At 30.2% G+C, this 27,066-nt stretch overlaps 1 protein-coding gene across 1 annotated transcript; it reads left to right on the top strand.

Annotated features, from left to right (window-relative positions):
- Positions 1–278: 278 nt before the first annotated feature.
- Positions 279–9,916, top strand: LOC145318701 (uncharacterized). Its single transcript, XM_080160190.1, has 8 exons — positions 279–361; positions 831–905; positions 1,402–1,554; positions 5,661–5,725; positions 6,206–7,967; positions 8,275–8,418; positions 9,035–9,188; positions 9,906–9,916. The coding sequence occupies exons 1-8, from the start codon at positions 284–286 to the stop codon at positions 9,914–9,916; spliced, it is 2,442 nt and encodes an 813-aa protein (XP_080016316.1). The 5' UTR covers positions 279–283.
- Positions 9,917–27,066: the final 17,150 nt, after the last annotated feature.

Below are 27,066 nucleotides of genomic sequence, written 5' to 3'. Positions count from 1 at the left end.
AATTGTATGACGTCATTTTTTACTGGACAATATATGCTGTTTCCGTAAAAACTTGGTATTGATTTCAACATATGCTCTTTATATCTCATTGTCTGTTTTTTTATCCATCATGCTTTCGATTTTCTGATACAACCAGAAGGAATATATACAGAAATATGTTACACACCTTGTTCTCTGTAAATACATTGTACTTTTTTTTTCAATATCTCTGAAAACAAAAGCACATTTTTAGAGCATAAACATTTCAAAATAGAACTTCATTTTAACTTTTCAGATTATGAAAATGTCCTCAACAAACCAAAATGTGTCACTGGGGATAGCAACAGCAATAAAAATTTCTTATGAAATTTCTGATACTGTGGTAAATAATCATTATAAACAGTTTATTTTTTTTAGGGGGGGGGGGTGGGGGGACTTTCTTATCTGCTGTCTAAGATAGATGGCGGATTTTTTCCCCATCTACTTGGGTGTTGTCATGCTAAAAAGGGATATTGGGTTCAAATATAGGATGAATGAAAAGTCGTCTACAATTTGGGATTGAAGATGACATTATTGGCAACTCACTAAGGACAATCAAGTTTTCTATTTAATTCATTAAAAATGTTAGTAAAGGTATGTATATTGTCATGAGTATTTTGAGTGCCTTCCACCAAAGCTAAATATTGGCTGGCTGTGTGGATGGTTTATCTGTTCTTTAATTCTTTTTTTTGTCAAGTGAACAATTTTATCAATGAAGATAACATCCATAAGAAACAAAGCAAAGAAAAATAATAAAATTATCAACTTAGTTCTAATTTCATAATTTTAATGCTTATATTTTATTGGTTTAGCCTGTTGGTTTAAAAGAGGTGAAGATATCTGTGGAAGGTGTCAATGGAAATGACATAAGACAATATCTGGAAAAGGTATTTTACTATGTTTCAGTATTAAAACTAAGACTAAAATAGTTAGGAATTTATGTCTTCTTGGATTCCTAATCTTTAGTAGCAAAGCTACTCTATAATTCACTATGTCTATTTGTCAGTCCATCCACAACGCTATGGCCCTACTGGGGAAATGTGATTTTCTTGGCTGTTATTTAAGATAGAATACTGAAACTTCTTGACTTTATTTTCACATATTTATTCATTTTTTTGGTGGTTTTTGGTCTGATTTCAAAAGTTTTTGTAGATAATAATACCCCTTTGTCTGAGCATCCAGAAAGTAATTTACTTTAACAGTCAGTTTGTCTGCCATGATACAAAGTATATATAAAATCTTGAGAGAGGTTTTGTGATTCTTTCTCCAAAAATTTATCATTGATTTCAACAAATGCTTTTTAAATCTCCTTTTCCAATTTTTTATCCATGATTTGTTTGTGCTTTGCTACTTATTGATGTTGTCATCTTTTTTAAATTCTAGGTCATTTTTCAAATTTCATGCAAATTTGAATACTTTAATGAAGAATATGAATGCTCTTCTCCTCCCTTTGTCTACCAGGATATTGTTACTAACCGCAGTCTGCCAGAAAAGATTACTATTCATCTTACTTACAAAAATAAAAGCAACAGCAAGGTAAATAATTTTTAATGAGAATTTTGAAATGTATAAAAGAATTTGTTGAGACTTAAAAAGTATGTATTTGGATTGTCCATTGAATGTAGATAGTTTTAGACACCTTAACTGTCCAATTTGGTCAATTTGGAGCAATATTAGAGAGATTTAAATAAAGATACTTGTAATTTTCTCTAAAATATTTAATTTCATGTTTTTCCTTTTTGTTGTGTAAAAGATGATTTTACAGCAATACTTTGAAATAAGATATCTCAAAAAGTAATAGACCTTTTTAGAAAGCTCCAACATCTGCACTGGTAGACGGAAGGGAAAAGCAGTTTTTGGCTGTCTGAGATTATTACAGGTTCTGATTTATACATATATATTATATAGACTAATGAAAAATGCAAAAAACGAAATCAAAAGCTTTCCTTCTTGGGAGAAAATCCGGGAAAAAGATTTTAGCTATTTTTTTTAACCTAAAATTCACATTGGCAAGCCTGCAAAAAATATAAAGACATTTTAAACATGTAATTGCTCAGCACCTAGAAGATGTAAAAAATGCTACGCATACCATTGGAAAGCTCATAACCTCATAACGTTTTTGTACTATTATTAGTTTTGGAGCTATCATCTAAAGTATACTCAAGTTTTGAAAATGCAGTTTTTTCTTGAATTTTAAGTTTTATACTAGTTACACAAACCTTTTTTAAATTATATTGCTTAGCACCTAGGAGTTATATATATTATTTTATATAGGTATATTTGTATTTTTAGGTACTTTTTGGGGTAATTTAATTTTTTGGGTAATTTTAATTTTAGCTTAATTAAAAATTGAATTTTGGCAATTCCTTCTAGGGGCTAATGGGGTAAAACTGCCCCTAAGACACTAAAATCTAATGTCTGAGCTTATTTTTAGAGATATCAAGCTATTTTTTTTAATGTAAACCTTTTTTGCATAATTTAGCTAAGTAGCCAATAAAGATTTCATTTTAGCACTTTCCTTCTTGAGGCTAGTGAGGTATATCACCCTCCAAAACACTAAGATTTAAGACTTGAGATTTTTTTTGAGATATTAAGCTGATTTTTTAATGTAAACTTTATCACATAATTGAGCTATGTAGCAACTAAAGATTTCATTTTAACACTTTCTTTCTCGGGGCTAGTGGGGTGAAAATAAGTTATACAATACAAGGAAGGGGGTGGGAGTTTATACACTTATAGGAAATAAAATTTAGTAAAAAATTTTGCTCTGGATGTTTGGCCTATATATAGTTGGTATAGTTATTAACCTGGTTAAAATCTCTTATATGATTAGTTATCAATAAACATTAAGTTCGACACTTTCCTTCTAGTGGCTAGTGGGGTAAAACTTCCCCCAAAACTACTAAAACTTTAAGTTTTGGGCTTATTTTTAAAAGTATTGGGCTGATTTTGTTAGTGAAAACTTTTTTTTTCAAATAACTTAACTAAATAATCACTATAGATTTCAATTAGGCACTTCTTTATAGGACTAAATTATTTTTTTCAGTAATGTGAAATAAGTTTTCATTGAACTTTAACATGAAATCTTTGAAAATAAGCTCAGAACTCATAATTTTTGTATTTTGGGGGTGTTTTACCCCACTAGACTCTAGAAGGAAAGTGCCAAAATTAAATCTGTAATAACTCCTTAGTTCAATTATGTGAAAAATTTTTACATTAGAAAAATTAGCTAATTTATGTCTTAATAATAATAATCTCGGATCATGGAAAGAAAATGAAGTTGCTGGTTACATCGTATTTCCACAGTAGCTTTTGAAGGGTAATTTTAGGTTAGGTTAGGTTAAGAAAATGTTAATGATTGCCCTGCAGGGCTAGAGCCCCCCGCAGTGGCTAGAAATATGAGAAAGGCTACTGTGAAAAAACGATGAAACCGGCAACTTCGTTTTCTTTCCATGATCCATAATCTCACATCTTATAACCAATCATATCGTAGAACCAACTTTAAAATTAACTATAACAACAAGTCCAAAACAGCCAGGGCAAAATCTGATACTGACTTATGATTTCAATATGTTTTAGGAAGCCCCAAGAAGAATAGCGCCACATATGGCTACATATCTAAATTATGAGAATAAATTTTAAAGAAGGTGTATCAACTTTTTTTTTTATGGCTAGCCGGTTCTTTTAGTAAGTAGTAGATGTAAAATTTTTCATAGAATTCAGATATGCAATTGGTTTTTTTGTAGACCTCTTATTTTTTAAGTAATTTAAGTTTTTAAAAAAAATAATTAAGTCGGTTTTAAGGTACTAAAACGCAACAAAATAAAAGAAGAAAATGGCCAGTAAGAACAAAAATAGTAAGATCTTTAATTTGACACCTTACTTTTAAAATTCTGTTGAGTAATTATTGAAAAAATCTATTTTTTTTAACCTCGGTTTAATTAAAACTTTAGACCTAAATATTTTCTCAAACAGACATAAAAAACATGGGTTCATATATACCATTAGAATCAGAAAAATATTACGAATCCATTGTAAGCAAAATTGAAAAAAAGTAAAAAAATAAAAAAAATATAAAAATGGCCAATTGTATTTTTTGTTCTGGCAACACTATCGTCTTCCCTTTTTTACCCCCTCTTTATCCCCTCTATACCCCCTTCCCATTTTTATACCCAATTCAAAAGTTAAGACGTTGCCTGTACAATATAATATGATATTTTCATATAATTCCTTTTATTGTAGTTTATATACTATATTGTAAACTTTTTTTTTCAATTTTGCTTACAATGGATTTGTAATATTTTTCTGATTCTAAAGGTATATATGAACCCATATTTTTTTACTTGTGAAATGATAAAATTGAGTTCAAAGTTTTTATTCTCGTGGGTTTAAAAAAATCGATTTTTTCAATTATTACCTGACAGAATTGAAAAAGTAAGGTGTCAAATTAAAGATCTTACTATTTTTGTTCATAATGGCCATTTTCTTCCTTTTTTTGTTGCATTTTAGTACCTTAAAATTGACTTAATTTTTTTTTTTTAAAACATAAATTACTTAAAAAATAAGAGGTCTACAAAATAACCGATTGCATATCTGAATTCTATGAAAAATTTTACATCTACTACTTACTAAAAGGACCGGCTAGCTATAAAAAAAAAAGTTGATACAACTTCTTTAAAAAATCATCTTTTTAAAAATAGGCCATAAATTTAAATTTTAGAGTTTTGGAGGGTGAAATACCCTACTTGACCCAAGAATAAAAGTGCCAAAATGAAATCTTTAGTGACTACTTTGCTGAAATATGTCAAAAAAATTTTTATTAAAAAAATTTGCTTGACATTAAATATGTTCAAAAATGTTTACATTAAAGAAATGAACTTAATGTCTTTCAGAATAATCTCATATCTTATAATTTTAGTGTTTTGGGGCTGTTTTATCCCACTAGCCCATATAAGGAAAATGCTAAAATTCAATTTTCAGAGTTTTACTGGTGAATTTAATCATATAAAAGATTTTACAAAAATAATCCTGTCAATAACTATAACAAAAACAACTAGGGCAAAATATTATACTGCATTTCATTTACTAGTCTATAAAATCCCCTCCTCCCTCCTTGGTTCTTACTAAAAACTATACACATTTCAAAGCCTAAATTGAAAGTAGGTTAAAAATAGCTAAAATCTTTTTCCCGGATTTTCTCCCAAGAAGGAAAGCTTTTGATTTCGTTTTTTGCATATTTCATTAGTCTATATATGTATAAATCAGAATCTGTAATAATCTCAGATAGCCCCTTTCAAAAAACTGCTTTTCCCTTCCGGCGACCAGTGTCTGTCAATTCAGCTGTAATATGAACGAATTTGCATGCTTCCACATTTTTTTCTTCTTGCCTAACACTCCTTCGGGTGGGGTGTGATCAATAATTTGTGCAAAGATGCTTATTGTTTATAAAAAACTTCACAAAGAGAAAAATTTCAGCAGTCAAATAGCAGAAGAACATATATTACTTTTTTTTAAATTTATGTTCCTAAGCATTACAAAAGGTCTATCTTAAGTTTGTTTCCCCATACCTTTTCTTACAGCATTACAGACCATTACAGATGGAAATTTCAAATTAATGTTTTTTTTAAAAATCAATATCTTAGATAGAGCTTGATTTACTACGTGAAGTTAGGAAGTCTGGATTAATTAAAGATAGTAAAGTTTACAGGTAAACTATACTATATTACAAGGTAGAACTTGATAACTACTGGACCGTTTTTAGAATATACCTACATGCATGTGTACAATTTTAATATCCTTTGTTTGTGATTGAAGCTAGATAACTAGATATGGAAAAGGTCCTAACACTCAGTTCAAGCTTCACAATAAAGGACGTGTTACCCTTGCAAAGTATGATAGTTGTACCAAATTATAGCATTCTCCATTGAGAAGCTTGGGGTATGTGGAGAGGGAGGTGGGTAAATTAGTCTAAACCTTGGCAACCCCAAACTTGTGGGTTGAATTGTTCTGATAAGTAATACATTATTCTTTTTGAATATCTGTTATTTTGGCTGTTTGTAATTCTATTCCTTTATAAGGTTAAACCAAATAAATGTTTTTAATTCTTTCTCTAGAATGTAATGTTTTTATTTATAAAAGAACTAGTATTTATCCCATTTATTATTGTTATACATATATTATTGTTAAGGTTTCGTCACTATCCTAAAACAACAGAGTTCCTCAAAAAATTACTCAATGGAGGTGGAAAGTTGGTGCAAGTGACAGAAAAAGAAGAACTATCAGAGTCATCATATGAACTAGAAGAGGCAACAAACGAACAAGAGGAAAACTGCCAAATTGCTAGAAAGCTAAATTTTACAGATGATTACATCAAATTACTAAATAAAAAACTTGATAAAGCAAATGTTATCAACAAAGTATCTTCAAAAGCCATAAATGATTTAAAACAACAATTAAAGGAGAAGTCTGAACAAATGAAAGCTGAAAAGTTAAAGATTCAAAATCTAACTAAAGATCTTGAAGCTGAAAAGATTAGTTTAACAAATGTAAAACAACAACTTACTGATAAGATTGATACAATAGAGCAGATAAAAAAAGAAAAGCAAGAAGATTCTGAAAAAGTATATAAGATTATTCTAGATTTAAAAAGTAACTTAAAGGAGGTGTTTGAACAAATGAAAGCAGATCAGATAAAGAATCACAATCTTTCGAAAGATCTTGAAGCTGAAAAGATTAGTTTAACAAAGATAAAACAACAACTTTCTGATAAGATTGATACAATTGAGCAGATGAAAAAAGAAAAGCAAGAAGATTCTGAAAAATCAGCCAAGATTATACAAGAGTTTAAAGTTCAATTGAAAGAGAGGTCTGAACAAATGGAAGCTGAAAAGTTAAAGATTCAAACTCTTTCTAAATATCTTGAAGCAGAAAGGATCAGTTTAACAAAGGTAAAACAACAACTTTCTGATAAGATTGTCACAACTGAGCAGATAAAAAGAGAAAAGCAAGAAGATTCTAAAAAAGCAACCAAGATTAGGATTCAAGTTTTAAGAGGTTTAGGTAGAGAGTGTCAAAAAAAACTGGAAGCAGAACGGTCAAAGAATCAAACTCTTTCTAAAGATCTTGAAGCTCAAAAGATTAGTTCAAAAAATGTAAAACAACAACTTTCTGATGAGATTGATACAATTGAGCAGATGATAAAAGACAATCAAGAAGGATCTGAAAAATCAGCCAAGATTATACAAGAGTTAAAAGTTCAATTGAAAGAGAGGTCTGAACAAATGAATGCAGAACAAGTAAATAATCACAATCTTTCTAAAGATCTTGAAGCTGGAAAGATTAGTTCAACAAAGATTAACTTACAACTTTCTGATAATAGTGATACGATGGAACAGATGAAAAAAAATAAGCAAGAAGATTCTGAAAAAGCAGCCAAGATTATTCAAGATTTAGAAGTTCAATTGAAGGAGAGGTCTGAGCAAATGAAAACAGATCAGTTAAAAATTCAAACTCTTACTAAAGATCTTGAAGCTGAAAAGATTACAATAGAGCAGATTAAAAAAGAAAAGCAAGAAGAAAATGAGAAGTCTGCTAAAATTATTTTAGATTTAAAGGAGGAACATAAAAATGTAACAAAGAAACTACAAGATGATCATGAAAATTCCATTACAAAGTTAAACCTGGAACTTGCAAAGGCCAATGATCTTAAAGACAATAATTTGGCTAAGATCAAAGATTTGGAGGAACAATTATCAAGTAAACAAAACATTCTTGAAACAGAAAGTCTAATACAAAATGAAAATCTTGTAAAAGATCACAAAAAACAAATATCCATTCTTGAAGAAGAGATTGCTGAAGGTTTAGCTATAAACCAAACTCTGGAACAAGTTCTTGATGACAAAGAAGCCAAAATTTGTAACCTGAATAAGAAAATTGAAAATCTTAATGAGGTAAATTTTCATTCATTTGGATAGTAAAATTTTTCATGATATTTGTAAATATACAACAGGGTGGGTTGATTTTGGACATTTTCATCTGAGACCAAAGGTGGAAATTGCACATGATTTTACCTCTAGATGATTAAAATTTATCTAAAGTCTGTAAATCGAAGACTACACCACAAAGATATTTTTGAATGAAGAAATTAAAAGTAATATTTGCTGCAAATGATAAAACATCATTATTTTTTCATATGATCCTGTTACAATGTAACAGATTCATTATCTAATGTTTTTATAAACAGCTAAAATAATTTAGGTTCAATTAATTCTGGCCAGAAAGATAATCCTTTTGAAGAACAAAGGAAAGGCATATCAGCAACGTGAGATTGCTGTGACAGAGAAGATTGGCATTGTTAGACCTCCACAGGATAGCAACCAGGAAGAGTCAAAGGATGCTAAGGTATAACTATTCCATTCAATTATCAAGTTTTATTTATCTAGTGCTTAAGATCTCAGAAATGTATTCGTTGAATATTTCAGGAAAGTTTTATAAATATCTTGGGGAGTTTTTAGCCTATTTTTCTTACTTCCTGCCCTCTCTTAGAAGCTAGGGGCAGAGCAAATCACTAAATAATTACCTTGAAAAATTGCAAATTTAATTATATATTAAGTACTACTTGTTTCGCTTCTAGCCTCTAAGATAGGATATAAAATCTGAAAAATAGTCTTACATCCCTCCCAGATAATTATAAAGCTTTCCTTAAAAGTACAACCAAATTGGATCATTATCTTCCTTGATCTTTAGCTTTTGACAAAAAAACTTGCTACTTTATATCATAGCATTGTTTATATTGTAAAAATTAAAGTTTTGTCTTTTTATAATTATCCTTTCCTTCATTTGCTTCTCTCTTTCTCTCTCACACACACACTCTTTCTCTTACTTTCTCTCTCACTTTTTTTCTTGCTCTCTTAGTTTTTTTTTTCAGATTTAGCTACCTATGGCTATTGTCAAACTTGTTATTTTTCTAACTGACTTTTTTCCCCCTCTCTTCATTTCTCAAATTTACAATTTTTAGAGTGTGAAAAAGCAGCCTCAGAATTTGAAAATCCCCACTCGAAAGAGAGTTATTGAAGATACAGTGTACACGGCTGGTCCTTCAAATGGCAATAATTCTCAAGTGAAAAAGGCCAGATTGCCAAATGAAGAGTATATTAAAAACCCACGCAGAGGTAAAGAAATAGTTTTTTTTGTGGTTCACTTGTAGTTCTAAGAGTAGAGGGACAAAGTGACTCATAAATAAGCAATGTGACGTCATACAAATAGGGGAGATAAGTGTGGAGGTAAGAAAGAAAAGCTCTAAAAAGATATGGATAATCCTTCATTTTTATGACGTCACATGGCTAATTTTTATTCACATTGTCCGATTCTAAACCATTTTGTTAAAGGTCTATTTCATATTACACCTGTATAAAATAGGATTTTTATTGCTTTTTTTCTAAAAGTTAAAATTTTTATTTTTTTTATTTACAGCACATTTTGTATATATCATAGGTCGAAATTAATATTTTTTTTGTTTTGTTTTTTAATAGTCTCTTAGAACATTGCCTGAATGGGGGGGGGGGGTTTACGGAAACCCTCTACCTCAAGATTAATTTAGGTTAATATCGGAGGGTGGGGGTTAGGGGGATGGATATACTCCTTTTTTATATCCTAAAAAACCTGCCATAGGCCTATTTAAACATTATTTTTTTTACTAAACCTCAACTCCCCCATATTTTTATTTTATTTTTGAGGAGTCCTTCTAAATTTTACGTAACCTAACCTAATCTACAGAAAGCATCAAATATATGTTGTTATAAGTTTATTGATCCAATAATTATTATTATCTTCGCCATACAAGATATCTTAATGGACACAAGATAGAAATAATATTTGATTTTTTTCAGGTGGAAAATAAAAAGAGTGTAGTGTGAAAATTATATCATCAAATCTCAGAAAAAAAATCATACATTGATATTATATGAAAATAGGAAATAAAAGGGGTATAGTCCTTTCCACGACATCCCTCCATAAGGAGCGATTCTTCGTATTTTTAAAATGGCTTTTTATAGGTTATTTTAGGTTAGGTTAGGTTATATTGTGTTAGGTGATTGCCCCACAGGGTTAGGTAATTGGCCCCGCAGGGTTAGAGCCCCCCGCAGGGGCTAGAAATAGGAGAAAAGCTACTGTGAAAAATACGAAGAATCGCTCCTTATGGAGGGATGTCGTGAAAAGGACTATACCCAATAAAAGTTATGATCATTAAAATGGGTAAGATACAATTTATTGTTTATAAAATGTCAAACAATAAAATAAAATAAATAATGGACTTTTTTACATTGGGGAAGGGAAGGTAAAAAAGTTAGTTACCACAGATCTTTTGATAACATAATTAAAAAAAATTTAGTATAAAAGAAATAATGAAATATTCAGATATTAGATATAGACATTTTCCAGTATGACTTTGAAACCGATTAATATCCGGTGGATTAGAACCAGCTCTCAACCACACTGAAAAATCATGTATAACATCGAACTACAGACAATTTTCCATGAATATTAACATAAAATTCGCAAAATTAATACCAGTTTTGTTAGTCCAAGCTTCTAAATCATCGGGGATAACAGAACGGTTTTAATCTATTTTTTTTATTTTAATACCCGCTGAAATCTGTCTTTAATACGATGCGATAAATAACTATTATAGTCTTATCTAAAAATCTAGTTTATAATAGACCAGAAGATGCTTTCCCACAAAGTACCTGTTGAGCAATGATTACCCACCCCCTCCCATCCCCACCAGTTTTCTGGGGGGGGGGGGAGATTATCTATAACTAATATAACCTAACTTGCCCCTAAAATACTAAACAAACAATTAGATAGCTACAACTCTCCCCCTCCCTATTTTTAATCTCTTTCTAGAATAAGGGTTAGAGGTTCCAGCACTCAACACGTGCTTTGTGGGAATACGCCGACCAATGGTGGGGAGGGGGATACGTAGTTATCCCGTAATAATGAAACAAAGTATTGTCGAATATTGGGATAGGTTTAGGCTATTAGTTTGAGTTTCCTTACCCCTTTTATGCAGAGATTCTTTATGCGAAGGGCGCAGCCAATATTTTCTCATACTTATAGTTTTAGCTAGATGATTTAAATGGTGCTTTGTTCAAATAATTTAATAATAATAATAATTTAATTCAAATTTAAGGTATAGTCCTTTTCGTGACAACGCCTCTTAAAGGGCGTTTTTCACAGTAGTTTTTGATAGGTTATTTAAGGTTAGGGTAAGTGATTGTCCGCAGGGTGTGCTACTAGTCCCCACAGGGTTAGAGCTCCCCGCAGGAGCTAGAAATAGGAGAAAATCTACTGTGAAAATATGACGAAACGCCCTATAAGAGGCGTTGTCATGAAAGTAACTATACCCCAATTGTATATGTTAAATTATTAATAGAATCATTATGTATTAATACAAAATAAAACTTTTTTATATTAAATTAAAACTGACTTTTTATGCATATAATCATATGTTTTTATTTGTCTGAATTTAGTGTTGTTTATTTTAAATCTTTATAATACATGTTATTTCTTTCCAAACTTTGTATCTTTTTTTTAGCGCAGCTACTCTATAACTAGGGTTTGTGCGTTTTATTAGCGCAGTAACAGATACATAGTATAGATGTACATTCTATATTTCGTCTGCTTCTAAATTATTTTCTGCTACTTGGCTGTGTTAATAAAAGCGACACCATTGGTTGATTTTCAATTAATTATTAGAAAGGTTGTACAAGGCGGTTGCGATGGAGAGATACAGTTATTTAACCCTTTCTCCCTCTAGTGTTTTACGCTAATAGCGCAGCTACTCTATCACTAGGGTTTGTGCGTTTTCTACCAATGCAATTGTAACTTGAGATCCAGAAAATCTATCATTAAGTTCCTATGTTCACTAAATATCTGCTCTAAAACATGTTTTTTAGGATGCTTCTCCACTTATGGATGTTGTCATCCTTTTTAGTAGCGAAAATTAAGGGGTAAATGTGATTTTCTCGGCTGCTATAGAAGATATACTGCAAAATTTTCTCTGTGTGCATCTAGTCTAAATTTTGTTTTGTCCGTCTGTCTATCGGACATGCCTCAAAATGTTTTAAGGGTTTCGTGATTTTCTTTGTTTTCTTTGCATATTCTCTCTCTTTCTTTGTTTTAATAACCAAACATCTGCTTTATAAAGGGAGGAGTAGGTTGCGCTAAACAGAAATACACATATAATAACATATAACATATAATAGGTCATGGGAAGGTTTATACCTATTTTTGGGGAGGGTATCACCACCCTCCCATGAAAAATCGCCCCTAGATGAAAATCCCCCCCCCCCTAAAAAAAAAATATTTTTTACTGCTTCTTTTAAATCTAAAATAAAAGAATGGTCATCAATTTCAACTCCCCTCTCCTTAAGTGTCTCTAGAGGCCTCTAGGGGCGTAGCCGCTAGTAAACTATATAATGATAGATTTTTCGTTATTAATGACTATAAATTACACCATTTGATACATAATATAGGAGCAATTCTTCTGTTTAATTTATCTATGTATGTTAAGTTATATAAGTTTTCCGGAATTTTAAAGTTAGGGGGAGATTTGAAATCTGCATCAAATTTTGAGGATTTTTTATAAAATTCGGGTTTTTTTATAATTCTTTATCTAAAAGCGGAAATGCAATTTAAGTTAATTAATTTTGGCATCTGTGATTGGTGGATTTAAAAAATCTGCGCTCTGATTGGATGGCGTACATCATTCAACCAATTAGAGCGCAGGTAGTTTAAAATCCATCTATCTTTAAATTAATTAACTTAAAATGCATTTCCGCTTTTAGATAAAGAATTATACAAAAAACGAATTTTATAAAAAAAAATCCTTTAAATTTGATGCAGATTTCAAATCTTCCCATAACATTAAAATTCCGGAAAACTTATATATCTTAATGTATGTATATAGCCATGATTCTAGGTTAAAATTCATGATGCACACGGATATTGGAGGTGAAGATTTTGGCAAATCTTCGAGCACTGTTGAGTTTTTTCGATGTTACATTATAAGTTGTCTATACGTCTGTACCGAGAAATATTGCTATCCGCTGAATCGATTCTATCTTATCAAAGCTTTAGGAAGGTTTATGAAAAATATCTCCTTGATAAAAAAAACACCCCACAAAAAATATATGGGCCGATTCCTTCAAGTGCCTCTAGAGGAGGATTCTAGGGGCGTAGCCGATAGCTTAAATTAATAGTACCAACAGCGCTACTTTGAAATAAAAATTTACTCATTCAATTGAAGATTAGCTTTGCATTTTAATTTAAAATTCATTAATATTTTATTATATTATGCAAATATGTTGGATCGTATAATAGTTATTTGTTTTATCGTATTATAGACAGTTTTCCGTGGATAGTAAAATGAAAAATTAAAAGATTAAAACCAGTTTTGTTACCCCTATGGCCTGTGCTACAAAAATTGGTAATTTCCCCATTATTTTGAAATATTATTGGAAAATTGTCTGTAATACGATGCTATACAAGATTTTTAAGTATGGCTGAGAACCGATTCTAAAACAATGGATATGAATCGGTTTCAAAGCCATACTTGAAACAAAATAAACTTATTCAATTGAAAAATTTAGTTTTGTAAATAAAATACATTAATATTTAACATTATGCAAATATGTAATGTTGAATCATATAAAATCTATTATGTTAGCAGCGCAAATACTCTATACCCAACTTTTGTCCGGCTGTCTAAATTTGAGCGAATCTAAAATGCATGAAAAAATATAGAAAGTCATTGATACCAAAAGTAACATATTGTAGGAATAATCCAACCACATTAATAATACATAATTGCAGACATTTGTAATTTCAATCATTTCATTCAACATCATTTCTTAGAATTAATTCTTATCTTAAAAAAATAATATTGTTCAAAGATATATTTTCACTTATAATATCGAATTCCATAATATGTGATAAAATTCTTTATTTGTCTTCTAGAAATTACATTTTTCCATTTGGACATATTATTGTGTCAGATTGACCAAACTATCATTTTTTTGACTAAAGAAATAGAATTTTATGGATATAATTAAATACAACGAGATGTCTTGTTCCATATTTACATATAAATTGTTCTTGTTATACCTTTGTTTGATAGTTATTATTCAGTATCGCACATTCAATACAAGTAAACGAACCTCACTGATAACATCAAGGTGAAAAAAAACACTTATTTTCTTTAAAAGTTTGTTATTCAGAGCAGTACAGATATACTAACAGACAAAGTAACATACAGAATATAATCGCTGTGCATTAGTAAATGTCTTAGTAAAAATAGAAGGGAAAAATATTTTTTTTAGTGTAGAAATATGATGTCACGTATAATATTACAGAATGAGTGACAGACAAAGATAGTCATAAAGTGTATGCTCTTTGGTCAAAAGAATCATGACAAAAATGTTAGCATTCTATCTCAAATAGCTCTTGAGAAACTCACATTTCCTTAATAATATAGAAAGTGAGTTACACAATACCTTTGATTCTTACTTAACCCTTACAGATCGGGGGGGGGGGGGGGGGGTTTCAATCTCATTTTTTTTGTAGGTAAGATGGAGAGCTGTAACTTCATGACTTTTTAAGTTTAGTAATTATACGTCGGCAAGAGTTGATTTTATGAGGATATCTGGTCTGTGTCGGTCGTGGTGTCCGGTCAAAGTTGGTTGGGTAGCAAAAAAAATTAGAAAAAATTCTAAATAAATCTTAATTTCTACATTATGACTTTTGTGTATAAGGTAGAAACCTAAATTTTTTTTGGTGAATACTTAGATATCAATGACCTTCTGAGAAAAGTGGTGTTATGACCGTTTGATCGCTCCCTGACCGACTTTATGACCAATTTTTGTCTGGCTTTTACTACAGACATATATCATGAATATCGTGGCTTCTATTACAACTAGAGACCTATATTTTTTTTGGTAAATCCTTGAACAATAAAAAACAGATAAAAATATCAATTTGCGCCGCCAATCGCCATTTTACCGCCGTAACCGCCGAAAATGGCGGTTTCCGTTATTTGCCGTTTTTCGGCGATGATCACAAAAAGTAATTTTTTTGTTATGAAAAAAAAAGTTCGTCCTAAAATTTGGTCATCCTAGCTGCAAAATTGGCCGCTCTACAGCTGTTTTAAAATTTAGCAGCTGGCCGCTAAAAAGCGGCTAAGGAGCGGTCTGGCCGCTATGACTAGAAAAAGTAATTTTCTCTAAAAATACACATGAACCACCAGAAAAAAATTTTACGTCTTTATCTGTACCAGGAGCCGAGATAGAGGGGGGGCTCTTTGAGCCCCCCCCCCCCCCCCTGATCTATTAAGGTGGGAATTGGGGCCCGATCTGTAAGGGTTAACATACTGTGACAGACGAATTAAATGTCTTTTCCATTATAGCTTCGAAACATATATATATTCTTGGTTCTCAGCCATGCTGAAAAAATATGTGTAACATTGTCTTACAGGCAATAAATAACTATTATTACATTTAAAAAACTTCTCAAAATTCACTGTATTCCCCAAAATTGTTAAGCCAACAAATACAAAAACATTATCATAAAACTTTGGGGATCAGTCTAGCCCATTGTTCTCTCTCTTGTATGTTTACTTCTTAGAGCTTTGTTTCTTAGTAAGTGCTCAAATCAAATAGCCCCACTTGTTTAAGATTTTGAACATTCCCCTTCTTGTACGCATTTTCTACATTTATATTCCTTGCGCAGAATCTATTTCACAAAATCTGTAGTCAATCATGTGTAACTATAATTCAGGGATCTTAAGGGATAAGACAATAGGTAATAAATTAATGTAACAACCCCACGTCCCCTCACTAAAATCATGATAAACAATTAACCCCTTCTGTAGATTATTTGATTGATGGAAAAGTTTGGACACTGCCTGTTTGTCTGCCTGTTGACTGTATCAAGTCCCCAAAAGTTTAGAGGCTAATGAATGAGAAAATGTGGTTATAAAACTTTGGGGACTACTAATATTTACGATCTAATATCCCCTTTCTATTTGCTTCAAGATAATAATATCCAGAAAAAGCTTAGCCATTGAAAATAACCTAATAAGACACTTCAAATGTAACAATCAATAGTGTTTTTGTTGGTCTGTTTTGTTCTTTAACCCTTACTCAGATCTTTTGTTAATACAAACGGACATCCAACTACTTTTACTTTTAGTAGCGAAACCAAACTATAATTTTCTTCGTCCTATATATGTATAAGTATTCTTTATTATTGCTTCAGAAAGTTTTTGGGATTTATGAAATATTGCATATTTATCAACTGAACATCTTCCCTGTATTTCATTTTGTCTGTTTGTCCTTCTAAATTTTTTTGTGCTTTCGCTATTTAGGGATGTTGTCATACTTTTTTCACATTTAGGGCACCTGTGACTTGTTTGGTTTAAGATGTACAACTGCTTCTGAAAGGATTTATATCCACAACACCTCCACTTTCTTCAATGGTATCTTGTTCAAGAAAGATTGGAATGTCGAAGGTAAGAAATAAATGAAAATAGCTAAAAACCTGCTAAATAGCAGTCCAATCGCCATGGATGTTTTATAGTTAATTATGCTCTATAATGATAGGAATGTTGACAAGGGGTTTCAGCCTTATTTCTTATATTCAAGCCAAGAAAATCACGTAAAAAAATCCGACTTTATGTCTTACGGATATTTGAACTTAAAGAGTAGCTTCGCGACTTTGCAAATTATAACATCCATAATTTGAGAAGCACAGTATAGACGGACAAAGTAAATTATGAAGAAAATGCTAAGTTGCATGCAGAAGCTATGTCAGATTAGAAAAACAAAGAGGAGAAAGGAAACATTGAACTGTAAATTACACTGTTACCCTAGATTTTATAACCACCTTATCTTATTTGTTGGCTTAAAAACTTTAGGTACTTTCATTGAACTTTTAAATCAGAATCTAAGTAATTTAGTCAAACTATTATCCTATTACATATTTTAGATTATTGTATGAGCCTTGATAATAATGGTGACTGTTGCACGTCTGATCGGCCCTGCAGGGTTGCAGGCGGAGACTGTGATTATCATTTAGACTGTGCAGGTTATCTATCTATCTATCTATCTATCTATCTATCTATCTATCTATCTATCTATCTATCTATATATCTATCTATATATCTATCTATATATCTATCTATCTAATTATCTATCTATCTATCTATCTATCTATCTATCTATCTATCTATCTATCTATCTATCTATCTATCTATCTATCTATCTATCTATCTATCTATCTATCTATCTATCTATCTATCTATCTATCTATCTATCTATCTATCTATCTATCTAACTATCTATCTATCTATCTATCTGGACGACAATCAGGGTTGCCTGGAGAGTCTGTGATTATCATTCAGACGGTGCAGGTTATCTATCTATCTGTTTACAAAGATAAAGTAAGATGTACAGAAATACAGACATACATACAAACAGACAGACAGACATAGTTCACATGTAAATTAGCTTTGCTGCTGAAATTAAAACAACATATTGCAGAATCTATTTAATCAACAAAATTAATTACTGTTAGCATGACTGTTAGGCCTTGGTTCTACAGACAGACGGACGGACGGACGGACGGACAAAATGACATATATAGACTAGTTTTGCTTCTAAAATTATACCTAATTGTTCTATTTTTTAGCTGGTCTGATGTGTGGCACTGATAATTGTGAAACTATGTGTAATTTCAAGGCTCGGCAGTCGCTCATTTGTCTCAAATCTAAACCCGTTTGGATAGTTTTTTTTTGAAAATGGCTTTCACCACATTTGGGCCTGGTTTAGACATTGCATCCAGCTGATTTGTAAAATTATAAAAGTTTGATTCCCTGAGGCTTAGAGGCGGCTGTCTAGCCCCGATAATTCTAGTGGTATAGGATAGCTACTCAACAAGTTATGTGTGCTCGTATGTCTGTGTTTCTATATGTCTCAGTACTTTAGTAAATAAGGCCAGTTAGCTAGATTTATTTATTGATGATAAATACGATAAAATAACCAATAAAAAGCAAGCATAAATTCTACCATTGGTCAGTTACAGTGTATACTGGCCTCTCATTGCCTATTCTATCGTATGACGTCATACTTTATTGTGTTGAGGGACTTTAATAATGTTCATGACTTTGTTCCCATATAAAAAAGGGCATGAATACAAAGTATTAGGATGTGTATGTGTCTGTCTATATGAAATTTTTTCCCTTTTCCATAAAATAATCACTTTTTTGTTTAAAGTATCAGATAATGGCTTCAAAACCGATTAATATCCACTGAATTAAATCCATTTCATCCATACTTAAAAATCATGCATATCATTGCATTACAGACAGTTTTCCACGAATATTAGAATAAAAATCATAGAATTAAAACAGTTTTAATAACTTTTATTTATTTGAAGAGTTTATCTAAAATCTAATGTTGTAATATTTAGATTATGAATCAGATTCTGATTGCTGCTATAAACCTTGCCAGGAAGAAGAAGAATCTATCTATCTATCTATCTATCTATCTATCTATCTATTAGATTATGAATCAGATTCTGACTGCTGCTATAAACCTTGCCAGGAAGAAGAAGAAGAGACAAACGAACATTAATAAATAAACAAATAACAACGCATTTAATATTTATAATATTTGTATTTAACGTTTGTTTGTTTGTCAGATTATTTGAGCTTCTCTTTGATTGATATTATCATCCTTGTAATCTATCATTAATTTGTGTTCATTAAATACATATTTTTTTAAGTTTTGCGCCTTTAGCATCAAACGGCTATGTCTTTAAAGTGTAAAGAAATGACAGAAAAAAGCCTAAAACCATCCTAAGACTTAAATCTAAAACCATTGTGGGACTTATATGAAGCATCCAGTCTAGACACAATAATATTTATACTACTTTTTGCAATGACCCTTTTTGTCTGCTAGCAAATGGTTCTCTGCTACTTGGCTGTGTTAATATTCTGAACACCATTGACATTGTGATGGGGAGTTATTTACCCTTTGGGTCATGTGAAGGAAACGAAGTTGCAGGTTTCGTCATATTTTTACAATAGCTTTTATCCTATTTCTAGACCCTGCGGGGCCAGTTGCCTTACCCTGCTGGGCGATCACCTAACCTAACCTAAAATAACTTTTCGAAAGCAACTGTAAAAATACGACGAAACCCGCAACTTCGTTTCTTTCACATGACCCAACCCTTTCTTCCTTTAGTGTTTTATTCTAATCAAAAAGAACCAGGATCTTACTGTGTCTGTAACAATACGTGGATCTCGCTAACCGCTCAACTAATAATATTTTAAAAAGTCTTTAATTATATTGTAAATTGAATCTACTACTACTTAGTACTACCCCTTTTGATGTTTTAGGATAGAAAAGACAGGCGGTGGGGTAGGGTTCAGTTTCAATACTGAACTGGGATGATGCATGAATATGATACGTATACTTTGAAAGCATTATTTTAAGCTTATTCTTAAGTCACATCTATTAAATGCTTAAGTAATCTTCAATTTTCGCTACAAAGATGTCAAATGAAAAATCAATGATTGTTAAATTGAAAGGCATTAATAATGCCACACAAATTTTAATTTCCAAACTCCATAGGATTGTATGTTCCCACTGAAATAAGATAGGATGACAATTTAATGTACTTTATATTTAAATGTTTTTATTGTGTCTCTCTTACTTTTTTGAATAAATTAAATGTAAGACATACAAAATTTTTAAAGATCAATAAATTTGACCCAAAATATAAAAAAAACATAGCATATATTTTTTTATTTAGTAAAATTTATAGATTTAATGGTAAAAATATAGACCTCTAGCGACAAGATTCTAAACTAAAATCATCACTATATCAAACTTTAACCAATTTCCATTTTTAAAGGATTCGATATTTCAAAAGATAAACCTTTACACTAAAGTTACATCACGGTAGAGTTCTATAGAAGCAGAAATTTGAATGTAATTTAATAGCTTTAAATAGCTATAAGAATCATTTGACATGCTCCATTGCTCAATATAATATAGCAGATGGGCTTTAGATCCCCTAAAGGTGAAGGCACAGGATAACTTTACTAAAACCTACAATTAAACAGGATAGGACAATGAAAGATAGGGAAAAGAGATTTGTATAGTAATTAGACTGCAATTGTCCCATCTCTAAAAAAAAGTGAAAACAAATAGAGAGAAAGAGAGAGTGAGTGTAAGAGAGAGAGAGAGAGAGAGAGAGAGAAAGAGAGAAAAAGAGAGAGGAAGAGAAAGGAAAATATCATATAATTATTTGTTATAGACAGACAGATAAGGTTTAATTATAAAGTAGATTTACTTTTAAGCAAATTTTCTAAAATATTGATATAAATATCATTGAAGAATTTACAATCAGTACATATTATTATATTTTCTCGTGCTCGATTGCTACACGATATCGTGCGCTATAGTAGCACGATAGTGACGCTACTTTCTGGCTGGGTATAGGGTGTGATTTACATTAGCCTCAATCATAAGAGGTGATTGATAAGATTATGTACTTTATGATCTAGTGAACTGCAAAGCTATTATGGCAGATTTAAAAAACATGTTAAACCTTAAAATACTGTAAAGATTCATTGAATCCTCTCCCTTGTTTATTTACAACTTTCAGGACTTGTCAAACAAATAAAGTTAGAGTATAGAGGGGTCGATGGTATATGAGTATATAGAACTATGGCAAAGACCTACAAACACATTCATATAGCTCGAGAAATTTGACAGCTTGGACCCAAGAATGGTCGAGTTTTATACAGTATTTTTCATTTTTAGAAACAATGCCCTAACTATAAAATTAAACATGTATTTGTGTTTGTACTAAATAAATAATGGATATATCTTAAAATTAATAAAGTAAACAAAACAATTTAAGTATTGTCAAAAAATAATAAAAACTGTAAAAATCTGGACTTTCTGTAAGATATTTTCACTGCATGCTGCTTACAAATACAATCATTTCGGAAAGTAGATTTCATTATTAATTTTTAAAAATAGCAATATTAAGTTTCAAATTAAAAGCAATATAGGTTTAAATTGTTTTTAAAATAATTTCCTTATGAGGGGGCTTTAAAATTTTTATCCCAGTACTAGAAAGATAACTTTCTTCCTTTCCCCTTTCCGAAACATTAGAACTGTCTGTAGCTCCTACGTAAACCTGCTGCGCTTGTCTGTTTATATGTTATATTTAGTAGTGAAGCTACTCTATAATTCACTTTATCAGTAAGTCCGGATTATTTTTTCAATGAATTTGTAAATAAAAAATATTCTGTATTTGCCTTTTATAAAAGGATTTTACATCCTAACAATATGTAATATGTAAATTATTTTATATTTTAGCCCTTTTATGACTCTATACATGCCTTTCTCTGCTTTTTACATCAGCAACTAAATGTATGTAATTATTTTCAATTCCTGAAAATCATAAAAATCTGTACATTGCTATATTTTCAATATTTTATTCATTAAATCAACTGATTTTAGAAAGACAATTTTTTTTAAATGCTGCTACACTTGATATTATCATCCTTGTTATAATGTATTATAGTATTTGAATCAAAGGATTATTATTTTTGTCAAAACTTTTTAAGCTAGCTTTGTAATAATGACGTTTAAATTCTGTTAAATTTACTGATAATTACCATCTAATAATTCATCGCTTATTTTCAAGGCCTTACTATTCTAATTATATATACATTATCATGTTTAATAAGAAAATTCGGACATTCGTTCCAGTTTATTATTTTAAAAAATTAGCTGTCTTTAAATTAGATATTCAAATAAAATAAGACAGAACAAACTGGTTTTGAATACAAAAAACAAACAAATTAATGGAAACACTTTTGAAAAGATAGCATTGAAATTTAATGATAAATATGCTCTAAATTTTTACAAAAACTAGGCAAAACATTTATTTTTTGTTGTTGATAGCAATATCTTATTCTTATAGTCCTATAGCTTTACACTAAAATCTTTTGATTTAATTGTTTCAACTCTTGTACAGTTGGTCAGATGACTTTAATTAATAATAAAGGTCCCCCAAATCCTTATACCAACAAGTTGGTGATATTGATTATTTATTCAAACCTTATTCCAATGACAGCATATAAGCTTTCTAGCAGCTAAGTAAGAAAGCAAAATTTATATCGATAAACAACCTTCTGCAATGGGTTAGGTCTTTGAATAAAGAATGTTTGTAGCTATCTGTTTATACATCTATACTCTAAATTTATTGTCAAACATTTAAATCTTCTATTTAGAAAGTGTCCTGTACATTGTTATCTTGTTATTGCTGCGCTTCTTATAAATATATTTATCTAATTGTCCTTGTGTCTCATCCTATTATAAAATGTAGAAAATATTTTTTATTGTATGTAGCTTAAGATTTCATTTTACCACTGAACCAATTGAGTTCTCTCTTCACAGGATGGTCTTAGACTATTTAGCTTCTAAAATAATGTCTTGGGATATTGTTAAGCTATATCCTGCTTTCCCTACCCTTTACGGAGCTCCTGGATGCTAGAGGCGCAACTGCTATCCTATAATATAAAGTAGCAAGATATCTGAGGCTAAATATTTATATAAAGAATCTGCCTATCACAGTTATGGAATCTCGACCACAAAGATTTTTTTATCCAATCTTGACAAGTGAGGTATTTTTGGAAAGAGGAATATACATAGAAAATGCCTATGTAAATTAGAAAATCCGCAGAAATCATATTTGCAAGTTATTTGCAAAAATCTGCAATGTTAATTTGCAAAATTAATTTCATGCCTTAAATGACTTATTTAGAAAAAAAATCTTTTTATGAAATGTGTTTATCTTTAAGTTTAGAACATACTTAAGAACATAATTAAGGCAAAAAAATGTCTTTAGTGTTACTTTTTTCACCTTATTTATGAAAAAAGCAGTTTCTCACATTTAATGATAAAAAAGGTATAGGAACAAAAAACATGTTTTTTCTTGTTGTAAACACAATAATTTGCATAAAATCTATCATCCTAAATGTAAAAATCAGATATAGAATCCTTTTTAGAGTCAATATAGTGCAAAAAGTAACCAAGACATTTTTGCAAAGTATGAAAATCTAAAGAAAATAGTTCTTTTTGCTTTTGATATACATATCAGATAAATATATATAAAACATGTTATAAGTTTTTTCAACACTTTCATTGATTAAATTGCACTTTTAGGTTTAAGAATTACTAAAGAAGTGCATAAAAAACTCTTTTTATGTAGTAATTAAACAAAATAAATGCCAAAAAACCAACTACAAAATGGCCTACTGCATCATAAAAAACGCCTAATTGTTGATTTGAATTTATTTTGTTTAATAACTTAATAAAAAGAGTTTTTATGTGCAACTTTGGTAATTCTTAAACCTAAAAGTGCATTTTAATCAATGATAGGGTTAAAAAAAGTTATAACTTGTTTTATAGTTTTTGAACACTAATTTTATATACATTTATCTGATATGTATATCAAAAGCAAACAGAACAATTTTCTTTAGATTTTCATACTTTGCAAAAATGTCTTGGTTACTTTTTGCACTATATTTGCTCTAAAAAGGAGTCTATATCTGATTTTTACATTTATGATGATAGATTTTATGCCAATTATTGTGTTTACATCAAGAAAAAACATATTTTTTGTTCCTATACCTTTTTTAATCATAAATTGTGAGAAACTGCTTTTTTCATATATAAGGTGAAAAAAGTAATACTAAAGAAATTTTTTTTTTGCCTTAAGTATGTTCTATACTTATAGATAAACACATTTCATAAAAAAGATTTTTTCTAAATAAGTCATTTAAAGCATGAAATTAATTTTGCAAATTAACATTGCAGATTTTTGCAAATAACTTGCAAATATGATTTTTGCGGATTTTCTGATTTACATAGGCGTTTTCTATGTATATTTCTCTTTCTAAAAATACCTCACTTGTCAAGACTGGATAAAAAAATCTTTGTGGTCGAGACTCCATAACTGTGCTATGGCAAGATTGTCAGTGATAATTTTAATTTTGTCAAACAAATATACACGTAAAAAAAACGCGCAACCTTTAATCTAAATCGCGCAACTTCTAACCCACCAAATAAAATTTTATGTTATAAAGTAGAATTAAAAGCCATTAAATGAAAACAATTGATAGAACTATAATACTTTAAAACTTGCAAACAAAATAAATTATAGAGTATAATAAGTCATAAATATAGAAGAAGAAAAAAAATTTAAAACTCTTATTTTTCTCTAATATTAAATATACATATGATATAATACATTATCATTAAAAAATTATAGTATATACAAATTTTTCTGGAATATATGTAGAGTTGGTATTAAGAAATAACACAGTTTTTGCATTTTCTTATTGAATTAGAAGATTGTTCCACCTCTTTAGTTATGTATTCATGTAGATTATCTTCCTCTATTAGATTTAGAGCTTTTTTAGGTCGAACAAATTTTTCTAAATCTAAATTACTATCATGAACAACTATGGCAAACTTGGGTTGAGATAACACAATTCTATCTCTACAATAATTATCATACTCATTTCTTTTCTTCTTACTCCACTCAACTCTAATAATGGTCTCATCATCATAATACTTTAGTGAAAACTTATCTCCCCAAACTGCAAATTTATGTTCATGATCAATATTTTCATCAGTAAATACAATAATATTCTTTATTTCACTGAAATCTTCATAATCTGGGATATAATGAATATTGATATAATTGATATGTCTTGGCTTGTTTACCAGATCTTTTAACTCATGAAACTTTGCGTTGAAGTAACTCCAAGATATATCAGCATACTTTCTAGAAATGTTTCTTCTTACATCTTCATATAGTTCTTTGTCTTTTAATTCAATTTTCTCCTCTACTTGTTTCTCTCTTTCTCTTTCAGGTAAACTAAGAAACTCCTTTGTATTAGCCTCTCTGATAATATCTTTAGAAATTCTTGAATATGTTAGGATCAACATACTCTCATCCTGGTCTAATAATTTGTACTTCTCTAATATTGCCATAGTTAAGGCACATATATCATGTTTATATTTGTTATGATAGTGTTGACACTCAAGAGCTTTTCCATCAAAATAAATAAATTCATGTAGGTTATTATCTTTAATTGCTCCAGAAAATCCAAAAGGACAATTATTCAAAATAATAATTGCAAAGGACATTGTTCTATATATCATATTCCTCAAGTTTTGATCAGTGATATAGGTAGGCATAAAACATATGATAATATTTCTTGCTTGAGCACCCTGGAATTCCTCTATACTTGATACCAATAATCCTTCAGGTTTTTGTATGTATTCTTTAATATCTCTGACAACTGATGTAGTTGAGGAAAAGTGTTTTTTTAACAATTCAAATAATTGAGTATCATCTTTTTTTGATAATACAACAACACTTTCTTTGGGTTTATGTATGAAATATTTGTTTACAGCAGCAACAGCTAATAATCTATAAGCAATGCCATAAACATTTTCGTAGTAAAAACTATGATTACCCATGACATTAGTATCAGGAGAACAAGAAATTTGTTGAAAAACCTGATCTAAAGCTTTAGCTATCTGAATAATTTGTTGAGAATTTCTCATATTTTTAGTGAGATTAACATGTACAGCTTTATGATTCACTCTCATCTTTTCTATCCAACTTGCCTTCTCTTCTATAGATTCCTTGACTACTTTTAAGTTGGCACAAATTGTTTTTATTGAGTCAGGAAAAACATATTCTCCAATTATCATTTCATCTATGAATAAATGGTCACAGTGATTATCTCTCAAAAATCTGTTTAAAGCATGTTCAGGGTAAATCCCTAAATCTTTAATAGTAATAACTTTGATATTAGAATAAAATTCAAAATCTACTACAGCTATAATGTCCATAACAGAAGATTCAGCTATTTCATAATGTTTATTGCGTATATGTGTAAGTGCTGTTAAATCAATATAAAATAATTGATCTTTACTATTATCTCTTGCACATTTTTTAGCTCTTTCCTTTACTACATAAGTTTTACCAGTACCATAGTCACCATCTATGATAAGGCATTTAGCTGGTGAGTGTACTGCATTCAGCTGTTCATTGTTGAGCATGTATACAGCCTTTTTGTCATCTACAAGGTCTATCAGTTCTTTTTGTTCATTGGTTAACATGGAATCAGGTACAAAACTCTCTCCTGATATTCCATCAGCTTTTCCAGTGAATGCCTTCTCTGCTGCTTTACTAATTGTCAATGGATCAGATATTAATTGGGTAAATCTACCTGAATCTTTTATTGAAATGTGATATATCAGTTCAGCAACAAGATTTTCATATACTGTCTGATCATGATTATCAAATTTAACAAGTTTGTGTTCAATTATCTGATTCAACCAAGGTGTTACATCTTTAACATCCTGGAGAATGAATTGCTGACAGTTGACACAGGGAATTGTGGTTTCTTCATTAATAGTCAAATAAGGAACACACGCAGCCCTGACAAACACCCAATCTTTAGAAAGCATACCTCCAAACAATTTTTGCATGAAAGAAAAGTGTTGTTTTGTTTGATCTGCAGCATTTTTTAATAGTTTAAGTTTGTCACCACAATTTTTGGGTCCAAGTTTTACCTCTATGTTTATAATAGTACTGTGTTCTGGAATAATGATTAGAGAATCCCATTCTGTTTTTGTTTCTTGTAGACTATAGATAAAGTATTGATAGGTGTAAAATTTCAGAAGATTGCTTATAGAAATCTTGGACAAGAATGTTTGGATTTTCTTATTGCCTACATGCTCTTTAAGTACCTGTATTTTTAAATGTTTTATATTTCTTACATATTCATTCAGTAAAAATTATCTACAAATCTAATTTATAGCATATTGCAAAAAATTCGAGGAAATATTAATAAAAAGGTAAATGCTATTAATCCCCACCCTAGAG

Source organism: Acartia tonsa, chromosome 1 (assembly GCF_053477335.1).
Source record: "Acartia tonsa isolate MP-2025a chromosome 1, ASM5347733v1, whole genome shotgun sequence".
Classification (NCBI taxonomy): Eukaryota; Metazoa; Arthropoda; class Copepoda; order Calanoida; family Acartiidae; genus Acartia; species Acartia tonsa.
Note: the sequence above shows the minus strand (reverse complement) of the source record. Positions and strands in the feature narration are given on the sequence as shown.

Excerpts from the sequence above, each read along its gene's own strand:
- LOC145318701 (XM_080160190.1), top strand. The coding sequence starts at position 284 with ATGTCCTCAACAAACCAAAATGTGTCACTGGGGATAGCAACAGCAATA. Across the intron at positions 5,726-6,205 it reads AAAGATAGTAAAGTTTACAG|GTTTCGTCACTATCCTAAAA; the intron begins GTAAACTATACT and ends ATTATTGTTAAG. Across the intron at positions 7,968-8,274 it reads AAATTGAAAATCTTAATGAG|GTTCAATTAATTCTGGCCAG; the intron begins GTAAATTTTCAT and ends AAAATAATTTAG.